The 10,625-nt window shown below is 47.6% G+C and overlaps 1 protein-coding gene across 2 annotated transcripts; it reads left to right on the top strand.

The window, feature by feature from the left end:
* Positions 1–2,876: 2,876 nt before the first annotated feature.
* Positions 2,877–8,617, top strand: TMEM218 (transmembrane protein 218). 2 transcript variants are annotated; one of them, XM_028485731.2, is made up of 3 exons: positions 2,877–3,069; positions 3,918–4,020; positions 7,341–8,617. In XM_028485731.2, the coding sequence occupies exons 1-3, from the start codon at positions 2,960–2,962 to the stop codon at positions 7,473–7,475; spliced, it is 348 nt and encodes a 115-aa protein (XP_028341532.1). In that variant the 5' UTR covers positions 2,877–2,959; the 3' UTR covers positions 7,476–8,617. The 2 variants fall into 2 exon arrangements, with proteins under 2 accessions (XP_028341532.1, XP_028341531.1); XM_028485730.1 differs by lacking the exon at positions 7,341–8,617 and adding an exon at positions 5,201–5,331.
* The last annotated feature ends 2,008 nt before the right edge of the window (positions 8,618–10,625 follow it).

Genomic DNA, 10,625 nt, shown 5'->3' with positions numbered 1-10,625 from the left:
TTATAGCACTTAAGGATTTCCCTTTATTGCTTTCAAGCTGCGCTGTGTATTAAATTCTCTTCATTCTATTTTATTAAGCCTTTCTATGTGTTTGCTGTTGTGTGGGATAATTCCCATGTCAGCTCTGTCCAGCGTATTGACCAGAAGCCACAGTCATCTTTCTCTAAAATTAGATACGATCCTATCACTCCTTCACTGGACTTTTGTGGGCTTGTTAGCACTGCTTCATGTATTCATCCAACAAATATCTATTACTTATAACCTGTGTACAAAAGAACCAGTGAGACTGTAGTGAGCAAGATACAAAGTCTCTGCCCTCCTGGAGTTTACTATTCTAGCTGGAGAGACAGAAAGTAAACCTGTGAACAATAAATCAGAATGTGAACTACAGTTCGTGAAGTGCGCTCTGAAGGAACTAGAGTGAATGTGGGTTTCTTTAGCTGGGACAGTCAGGGAAGACCTCTCTGAGGAGGCTGTGTTTCAAGCTGGGTCAGAAGGATGAGGAGAAGCCAGCTCTGCAAATGGTAGATGGCTTCTTTGGGGTCAGAGGTTCATTCCAGGCAGTGGAAACAGCAGGCACAAGGACCCAGAGGTGGGAAAACCCTTGGCATATTGAGTTACTGAGGACACCCGACACCCCTGTGCTCTAAGGAGGGGAGAATGGGCAAGGGGGCCACGCCCAGCTGCTGCCAGGCCTCTCTGCCCACCTCTCCCTTACTCTGTCCTCTGGCCATGGTTCTCTCCCAAATGGGCCCATGCAAAGTCACCTCCTTTGTAAAGCCCTTCTCACATCTCAATTCCCATTGCACTTGTTTTTCCTACTGATCAGAATGGAGAGTTGTCTGCATAGCAGTGTTCTCCAATAGGTCTTAAGCTTCTGTCAGAAGAAATGTCTTATTTACCTTGTGATCCCCAGCTTGTAGCAATGCTCTACAAGGCGGGTGCAAAATACATGTTGACTGGGACCTCCCCGGCAGTCCAGTGGTTAACACCCCACGCTTCCAATGAAGGGGGCGTGGGTTCGATCCCTGGCTGGGGAACTAAGATCCCACATGCCTCTCCGTGTGGCCAAAAAAATAAAATAAATAAATAAATAAATAAATGTTGAGTGAATATATGTGGGGTTTTGTTGCTTAGCAGTTCATGCTTAGGACTTACTTTCCAATATCTTTATAACAGAAATTCTCATAGGTAATCATTTTTGTGGTATTTAAGCCATTAGGGTAAAGAAAACCATCAGCCTGAGGAGGAAATTGTTTGCTTAAGGCCTGCCTCTGATACTGAAAGGGAAAATCCAGCGAGGTACTATATGGTGTTACCCTGGAGTGGGTTGAATGGTGGCCCCAAGAAAAATATGTCCACATCTTAACCCCTGGAACCTGTGAATGTGACCGGTTTATTTGGAAAATTGGTCTTTGCAGATGCAATTAAGTTAAGGATCTTGAGATGAGATCATGATGGATCATTTGGGTGGAACTAAATCCAATGACAAGTGTCCCCATAAGAGATGGGAGAGGAAGAAGACAGAGACACAGGGGAGGCCATGTGAAGACGGAGGTAAAGATTGCAGTGATGCAGCCACAAGCCAAGGAACACCTGGGGCCACCAGGAGCTGGAAGAGGCAGGAAGAATTCTCTCTTAGAGCCTTTGGGAAAAAGTGTGACCTGGGGGCTTCCCTGGTGGCGCAGTGGTTGAGAATCTGCCTGCCAATGCAGGGGACACGGGTTCGAGCCCTGGTCTGGGAAGATCCCACATGCCGCGGAGCAACTAGGCCCGTGAGCCACAACTACTGAGCCTGCAAGTCTGGAACCTGTGCTCCACAACAAGAGAGGCCGCGATAGTGAGAGGCCCGCGCACCGCGATGAAGAGTGGCCCCCGCTTGCCACAACTAGAGAAAGCCCTCGCACAGAAATGAAGACACAACACAGCAAAAATAAATATAAATTAATAAACTCCTACTCCCAACATCTTCTTTTAAAAAAAAAAAAAAAGTGTGACCTGGCTGACATGAATTTCAGAATTCTGGCCTCCAGAACTGTGAGAGTATAACTGTCTGTTGTTGTAAGCCACCGGGTTTGTTAATACTATCCCATCACATTATATACCTCAGTTACGTCTTCTGTAACGTGGATATAATACCTACCTCAGCAGCTTATTGCCATGATTGAATGAGCTATATTTGTAAGGTACGTAGCACAAGTGAATGTTCAGAAACAGTGATGGCTCTTCTTCTCCAAGGATTAGGAGTTTCTGTCTTGTGATTGGCTGCTGAGTCACAGCTCGCACCACAGACTTAACCCGAGAGCTACGACTTCTCGTGGGCCCTGGAGCTCTCGGGTCCTGGTACCTTTTACAGCCCTCGGTTAGGGTTTTGTATCAGGGGAGAATCCAGCCTGTGGGTTGTGGGAAGACAAACTCAGATTCCGAATTTGAAATGACCCACATGGAGCAGAAAACAGCTTCTCAGTCCTCACCAAAAAGAAAGGTTTGGGTTCTAAATTTTTTTTTTTTTTTTTTTTTTTGCGGTACGCGGGCCTCTCACTGCTGTGGCCTCTCCCGTTGCGGAGCACAGGCTCCGGACGCGCAGGCTCAGCGGCCATGGCTCACGGGCCCAGCCGCTCCGCGGCATGTGGGATCCTCCCGGACCGGGGCGCGAACCCGGTTCCCCTGCATCGGCAGGCGGACGCGCAACCACTGCGCCACCAGGGAAGCCCTGGGTTCTAAATTTTTAATTCCTATTAAGGGACTCGACATTCCCAAAGACCTGTATTGACGAATCCTCCTACCACAGCAATCATCAAAAATTCCCCACAATGAATCGGGACTTTCTGTGTTTGTCTGACCGCCAACCAGGAAACCCAGGAGCGCACGGAAGCCTGACGGTACCCACAGCACCAGGGACAGACAGCTCATTGGGCCGGGGAGTCCAGGCCTGCAGCTCTCAGCTGCCTCCCCGCGCATGGCTGGCACCGTGCTCGGCGTGGGGGCTGGCGTGTTCATCCTCGCCCTGCTCTGGGTGTCAGCGCTGCTGCTGTGTCTGCTGCTGTCCAGAGCCTCAGGTATAGCTAGGTAAGGCCTTCTCTCCAGCCGGGAGTCCCAGGTAAAAACAGCTAGAAGTGCAATCTGTGATGCTCATGAAACGTTTAGAATTCAGAAGCTCGTTGTTGCAATTACTGGCAGTTTGAATGAGTTGCATTTTCACCTCATCATAAGCACTAACTGCCTTATTTCTGCTCCGAAGCAGAGGTGGGAAGAGAAGGGGAGTGTTATTTGTCAGCTCTCAGTGTTGAGGAGATGGGGACACGGGATGAAAAGAGAATCCACTTTCGGTGCCCATTGAGTTTCTTGGGGTTGTATGTGTGCGTGTTTCTTAATTGTTGAGATTTACAGCAGGCACTGGGTGCAGCCCCTAAGGCTCCAGACCTGGGCCCTGGGGCGCTGAAGAGTCGTAGGTGACTTGGGCTGGCGTTGACTTAAGAAAGAATCAGGCCATAAACTGACTCTAAGGTCACCATAGAGTCAGTCACACTCCCTGGCCAGACAGTGTAGGTACAAATCAGCAAGTTACATCATTTACTAAAGTTGTCTGGTTTAAAACACGGCACTGGGGGGAGAGGCTGCTTCGCTTTTTCCTGATCATGACCGCACGGAGGCAAAGATAAAAACTACCAATTCCCATTCTTAGGAATTTGGAGTTCCCAGGAATAAACAGGAACGCATCCCGCTGGTACCTGTCTGGGAAGAAGGGTTTGGGGATGAAGGGGAAAACATTTCTAAATTCCCTGGGCGGTGTGGGCGGCACACTGGGCCCTGTTAATGGACTGAAACAGGATATCCGGCCAGGGAAGAGCCCGTCCCGGCCTAGCTGATTAGAGAGGAGACGGAGCAGTGCTTTTAACCCTGTCTTTCACTCCCAGGTTCTCCGTCATTTTCGTGCTCCTCGGTGCTCTGATCATCACGGCAGTTCTGTTGCTCTTCCCCCGAGCCAGCGAATTCCCAGCCCCTGACGCCGAGATGAAGGTAAAACCATGGGTTTTGTTTTGCATCCTGAGTTGCGTCTCTTCTTTCTCTTGCTCTGGACCTCCATCCTGCCCCACATGGTTCCTGATGCCAGGAGGGCCGAAGTGTGTTAGAAAAATTGTCAAGTTGAAACCAGGATGGGGGGAGCTCAGAGGGAGTTTTAACCCCCTCCCCCAGGAAGAGACAGTTCTTCCGACGCCCCCTTGTGACACCCCCGGGCAGCTATTTGCCTAATCTGTTCTCGTCTCCAGTTTGCATCAGGTGGAATGAGCAGTGAGCCCAGAAGCCACCTCGTGGTGTGAGGGCCGGAGCCGAGCAGACAGGCGGGAAGAGCCTGTCCTGAGTAAGAGGCTCCCACTCCTGGTGGCCTTGGCTCAGAAACTCGCATCCCGGGCTGCACTTAGGCAGCGCTCTCAGGTGCTAAACGACATGCTTTTTCACCTCCGTGCATTTGCATTTTTCCACTTGTGGCATATGGAGGGAGTACTTTCCATAGAGAAGGGCAGTGAGGAAGGAGGAGCGCTTCTCTGGAAAGCGGAAGTTGTAGAGATTGGTGCGTTTAATACTAACAGCCTTTGGGGAGGCCCTCGTTTCTAGAACCACTTCTCCCAGCACCTACCTGTCTACGTGGATTTTTATCATCTCTCCTAGACCCCACCCATTCTGGTTCATTCCTGACTGGGGCTCTGGCTTTACCATACAGAGCTGGTCTCAGGTCCCTACGATCTTGATCACAGTATTGATTTCCTGTGTCCCATTACTTTTTCGAGCAGCTTCTTTCCTCTGTTTTAATTTTTAAGCTGTCACGGTGATAACAGCTAACGTTTTTTAAGGCATCCCTGTGTGCCAGGTCCTGTGCTAAGCCTGTTATTTACAAGCTCTCATTTAAACCTCAGGACAACCCTAAGTGGCATGACACGGGTGCTGTTAGTGTCCGCGGTTCATAGGTAAGGATGCCGAGGCTGGAAGGGGTTAGGGTAACTTGCCCAGGGTCATACGTGTGTAGGAGGAGGCAGAACAAGGATTCAAGCTGAGGTCTGTCTTCAAAACCTTCATTGTTGGGGACTCCACAGAACGTTGGGGGCCTTCGCAGCACGTGCAGAGGCGACTACTTTGACACTAGACACTGGACTACACAAAATGATATAACTCCTGAACTAAAATCGGCACACATTTCCAGTTCTATCTAGGACTGACCGTGGCAGAAGGGAGGACATTCGTTCTGAAAATTCCAAGGGAAGTAATACTTACCACACAAAACTGAGGAATTATTTTCACCCATGCCAGGTTTTTTTTTGGTCAACATTTGGAAACCACTCTGACTGTGTCAGGACTGTGTGTGTGAGCTGGGGCGCAGGCTCGCACCCCGGTTTTCCTGTCTAAAATGGGGAGAGCGATGAAGGCTGCGCACTTCTGGATTGCTGCGGACGTGAACATTGGAAGAAGGGCACAGAGCAAACACTGGTTTGAAATCAAGCCTCTTTCCTCTGTCATATGAGTTTCAGACCCAGGAGAGCAGAACGGGCTTTGAGCGAAATATGTCCGCCAGCATGGCCAGCAGGATGTCATTTGCAGGTTTTGCGCACCAGCCCCTGCAGCAGCTTGGCTCAATACTGTATCAATAATACATGGCCTGGGCCTTCCTCACCCAAGGACTGCTAATTGCCTAATTAAAAAGTGAACCCTGTCGAACCAGCAAACATGCAGCTCGCGAGAGACTTGTTCGGTCCTGGAGCCAAGGTCAAAGTTATGTTAAAGCTCTTTCATCAAGCTGACCTTTGTTGTAAGTTGGCTGTCAGGGTAATCTCTGGAGCAGCCCTTTCCTTCTTGGTGTCTTTGGAACTCGGTGATCACAGCAGAGCTCGGACTTGACAGGTGCTTTGTGTATCGCCGCTGTGTTAGTTACCTACTGCTGCTGTAACAAATTACCACGAAATTAGTGGCTTACGACACAAATTTACTATCTTATATAGTTCCGTAGATTAGAAGCCCCAAATCAGCCTCACTGGGCTAAAATCAAGGGGTTGGCAGGGCTGTGTTCCTTTCTGGAGGTTCTGCAGAAGAAGGTCTCCTTGCCCTTGCCTGCGTCTGGAGGCCACCCTTGGCTTGCAGTCCCCTTGCTCCATCTTCAGAGCCAGCAAAGCAACGTCTCTCTGACTCTGCCTCCATCCTCACGTCTTTCTCTCTGAGCCTCTCTCCTGCATCCCTCTACCACTTCTGAGGACCCTTGTGACTACATTGGGCCACCTGTATTGGACAGTTCAGGCCAGTCTCCCTATTTTAAGGTCAGCTGATTAGCAACCTTAATTCCATCTACAACCTTAATTCTCCTTTGTCATGTAATTTAACATATTCAGACTTTCTGGAGTTGAGGATGTGGACATTTTAGGGCCATTATGCTGTCAACCACGGTCGCCCTTCAGGTCTTCTGGGCTCTCTTCAGGTACTGGCTTCTGAAAGCTTCCGGAAGTTGTGAAGTCCCCAGTCACTTGGTTTGTGCTGCTGCTTCCTTAAGTCTGTAGATTAAACTGCTTCTTCCTGCCCAGACTTAAGCAGCACCATTTGGATCCGCGGAAAGCAGAGCTCTGGCTGTGAACAGTAGACAAGCAGTTAGGGCCAATGCCAATCATAGGTTTCTGTCAGAAAAGACCAACAGCTTCGGGGCCTCAAGTACGACTGGTTGCCAAGCAGCCCACTGTACGAGTTGGGGCAAGTTATCTCTCCTCTTCGTGTTTCAGTATCTCAGGAAAATGGCTATTTCCCCCAACCCTTGGAATGCTGGGTTACGAATGTTAGGGTTCAGAACTCTTCTGATGAAAGTTTTAGAGTCTTTTCATTTTGAAAATGACATCTCCTGAGTTGGCAATGGGTTGATGATGTGAGGGCTTGGGTCCTGGGTGTGTGGGGTTTATTATACTATCGTATCTTTATGTATTTTTAAAATTCTCCATGATGAAAAGTGGACAGCCACCAAATGAGCCTTCCAGAGACCAAGCAAGCAAGCTTCTCATTAACTCTTTCAGAGAACTGATTTCAGAACAGAAAAGGACTCGTCCAGGGTCTTCAGAGTGTTTGTGAACCTCCTGCATGGAGTCATTTGTTCCCTGGACTTCATTAAGCCTCTCATTATCTTGTATTTCTGGCTCAGCACGTTGAGAAAAAGGTTCTTTCGTATCCATTTGCAGGGTAGACTCAGGGCAGGAGGTTACTGGAAGTTAAAAATATGGACAGACTCTGGGCCCATTCATCAGAGATTACAGATGAGCACAGCCAGGGTGCGGAAGTGACAGTAATTTCGTTTTTGATGTTTCTTTCTCCAGATTGTAGATGCCTTTTTCATTGGCCGCTATGTCCTGCTGGCTTTCCTCACTCTTGTCTTCCTTGGGAGCCTTTTCTTGGTTCTAATCCATCACATCCTGGAGCCAATCTATGCCAAACCACTACGGTCCTACTGAGCCATCTTCAGGAAAACCAAGACCCTGTTCTTTCCCTCGCTTTGATGTCACTGATGAGCAGAAAGGTATTGTTTGGAGTCTTGTTTTGACAGCCTTCCTGCCTTAAGATCGGAGAATCATCTCTTCATCACTAAGACAAATCCCTTGAGTCCTGGCTTCCAGAAACAGGGTTGTAAAATTGCCCCTGGGGAGAGATTCTCACCAGCTTAAGAGGGATATTGCCGTCTTCTTAGCACCTGTACCTCAGATTTTCCATCTCTTTTGAAAAGGAAATAGCAACAGGGATCTGCTTAGAATAGGTTTTCAATGAAGACTTCAGTAAATGACTTTTGGGAAAAGGGGCACTTTGGCTTCTGCTGTCAAATAGACGGAAGGACTTGGTCCTTTTTGATACTGTGAAAAATTGTTAGTTACAAGGTCAAGATCATTTGGGAAAGAAAGACAATCAAAGTTCAAAAGGTTATTTCAGCGTAATGACCTGGAGACATATCCAGGTGCCGGTTATGGAGCACTCCGCATATCATGACACCAGGCTCCACAAAGGCCATGGTGTCACTTCCCGCTGCTCCAAGAAAGCAAGCAACAGCAGCTAAAGGACTGGCTTTCACCTTGAACTCCTGGCCACAGCCTTCTAAATCTAGCGTTTCTATATTTCAGGTTTACTCGGGGATTAGAGGCAGGGTATGGAAATGTCACTTGTGTGCCCTGCTGCTCTCTCTGGATTCTTTTGCTTCCAGGATTCGGCGGGCTTTGTTCCCTTATTTGGTTGCCATAAGAGTCCATTTGGGGTTACTGTCATCTCTTTCATCTTCGCAGCTCTCTCTCCAAAGCTGGTGAGGAATGTATATGCCCAGGCTTAGGTATAACTTTATACCTAAGCCCCCAGACCAAGTGAAATTTGTTATTAACTAGAGGGGCTCTAGGCTGGTTCCATTTTGGAAGTCTCATCCTGGCTCCCTAGAGCTATTTGAAGAAGGACTTTCTGGCTTAAAATTAAGAACCAGAAAACAAGTTGGAAAAAGAACTTTGATTGAGTACATGCTATATGCCAGTAGTACACTAATCTAATTTTTTTATTTTTACACAGATGTAAATGACAGGCTTGTGTGTTAAGGGCAAATATATGCTTCATACAAAGGCTATTTTAGCTCAGCCTGCCTTTTGTAGATCCTGTAACCACCAGCAGTGGTGACAAGAATGATGGGTCAGCTTCTACCTTCATACGCCAAGAAGTCACGTCCAACCCTGAAAACAACCCTCACAGGGCTGGGATAAGAAGTAGAAGTCTGGGAGGGCACAAAATGAATTTCATTGAGTTCTACATGGGCGACCCCGATAATCAATGGCTAATATGGCACCCCTTGTGCTCACGGCCTTCCTGGGGACAGGGCTTAGAGGGCATCCCTTAAATACAAACAAATCATCTCAGGGTCCCATTCATGCTTCTTTGATCAATGGCCTTGGTGCAGGTGGTGCCACCCAGAGGGGATCCGCGGCAAACAGACTGTGGTGATCCCACTGTCTGGAAGCGGGGGAGGGAGAGTGAATCAGGGCTTCTATATAAGAAGACAGGTTATTTCACAGCCTCTTAAAATCGCATCCTGACAAAACCACATCAGCAGGACGCCACGACGTTCACAGCGGAGACGTTTGTCTGATCCACTAGGCGGCGCTGTCGCAAGCCGGCAGAACGCACTAGGTAATTTTTTTGACAAGTTCCTTTTATTGCTCACTGGTAAAACAGAAGTAAAGCTAACATTCTTTCCTGATGCATGGTATCGGATATTTAATCTAAGAATTCATCAGAGTTACTGTACGCTGTTCAGTTGCTAGGGAATGCACTGCCATTCGTGCATGCTGCACGCGGCAGGTGTCGGCACTCACTCAGCATTGACTGTGCTCCCGCTGGGTGTGAAGCACGGTCCTGGTGGAGTAAATCCATCCAAGAATGAGGCTCTGAGGCATCCAGGCTGTCTTGCTCACTCCTTCCTGGGATGAAGGCATCCAAATCATTTTAAAATGTTTTTATTCTAACGTAAAGTAATCCATTTCTTGATCTGTTCTCTAAGACATAAACTTTTCTGTCAGCTCTATCCTGTTGCTGCTGCAGTTGAAGGGTTTTGTTTTGCTTTGATTTTTATTCATGTGTAAAGAAACCTGCTGCAATTATTTCACAGATGAGAGACAGGCAGAGAGATACAGGGGTTTAAAAAGTTGCCCAGCTTGTTAGTAGTGAGGCTCACACTTTGCATCGGGATCCTGACACTTCATTTCTCAGCTAGTTTTAAGGATCCGTTTTGGCTTTCAAACAACTCCTTATTTTTACATTGGCTAACACTATTTCTTAGCTATCTGTACCCACCATTCCCCTGACACGTATCCAAAAAAGGTAAACGTTCCATTAAAGAATTCCTAATTAACATAAATAGTACAAATAACAAACATTTTATCATGACTTCTTGGCATAAAGCTTCAAGTATTTGGCTCTTACTACATAGGAGCAAGTTTCCAGACATGGGAATGGGAACCGCATGGCAATGAAGTGCTGATTATCCTCACAGGAGCATAAAAACTCAGGATTGGAAGGGATGCTATAGTTCATAGAGTTCAATCTTTCATCTCTATTTCCAATGCAATACTTCGGAATATTCTATTCTTCACTTGCTGAAATCACAATTTTTATTGTATTGAGCAAACACGTACAAGGCAATTTTCTAAGTATTAACTTATGTAATCCTTATAGCACCCCTGTGAAGTAAGTGCTCTTAATACCCCCATTCCACAGACGGGACACAGGCACAGAGGGGTGAAGTGGTTTGCTTGAGGTCACTCAGCTAGGGGTTAAACAGGACTCAGGACCTGAACTCAGGCAGTCTCAGTTCTTCACTTCCTTACATCATGATGAAAACAAAGGAAAAGGAGGGACCAAGGAATACCAAGGAGAAGCATTTGAGTCTAGAGGAAAATCCAGAATCTTAGGAATTGGCCAGGAATCCAGGGCAATACAGTTAGAAGCCACGTGGACCTCAGGGACAGCCTCACTGACCACCTCTGGTTTGGGGCGGGGGGGTGGTCTCTGTGCTGTGAGACTTTGCTTAGAGATACCGGGGGAGCGGCTTGTGGACTGAGTATCAAGGATATACGCGGCAA

This window comes from Physeter macrocephalus, unplaced genomic scaffold, assembly GCF_002837175.3.
Source record: "Physeter macrocephalus isolate SW-GA unplaced genomic scaffold, ASM283717v5 random_557, whole genome shotgun sequence".
Lineage (NCBI taxonomy): Eukaryota > Metazoa > Chordata > Mammalia > Artiodactyla > Physeteridae > Physeter > Physeter macrocephalus.
Note: the sequence above shows the minus strand (reverse complement) of the source record. Positions and strands in the feature narration are given on the sequence as shown.

Excerpts from the sequence above, each read along its gene's own strand:
- TMEM218 (XM_028485731.2), top strand. The coding sequence starts at position 2,960 with ATGGCTGGCACCGTGCTCGGCGTGGGGGCTGGCGTGTTCATCCTCGCC. Across the intron at positions 3,070-3,917 it reads AGAGCCTCAGGTATAGCTAG|GTTCTCCGTCATTTTCGTGC; the intron begins GTAAGGCCTTCT and ends TTTCACTCCCAG. Across the intron at positions 4,021-7,340 it reads CCCCTGACGCCGAGATGAAG|ATTGTAGATGCCTTTTTCAT; the intron begins GTAAAACCATGG and ends TTCTTTCTCCAG.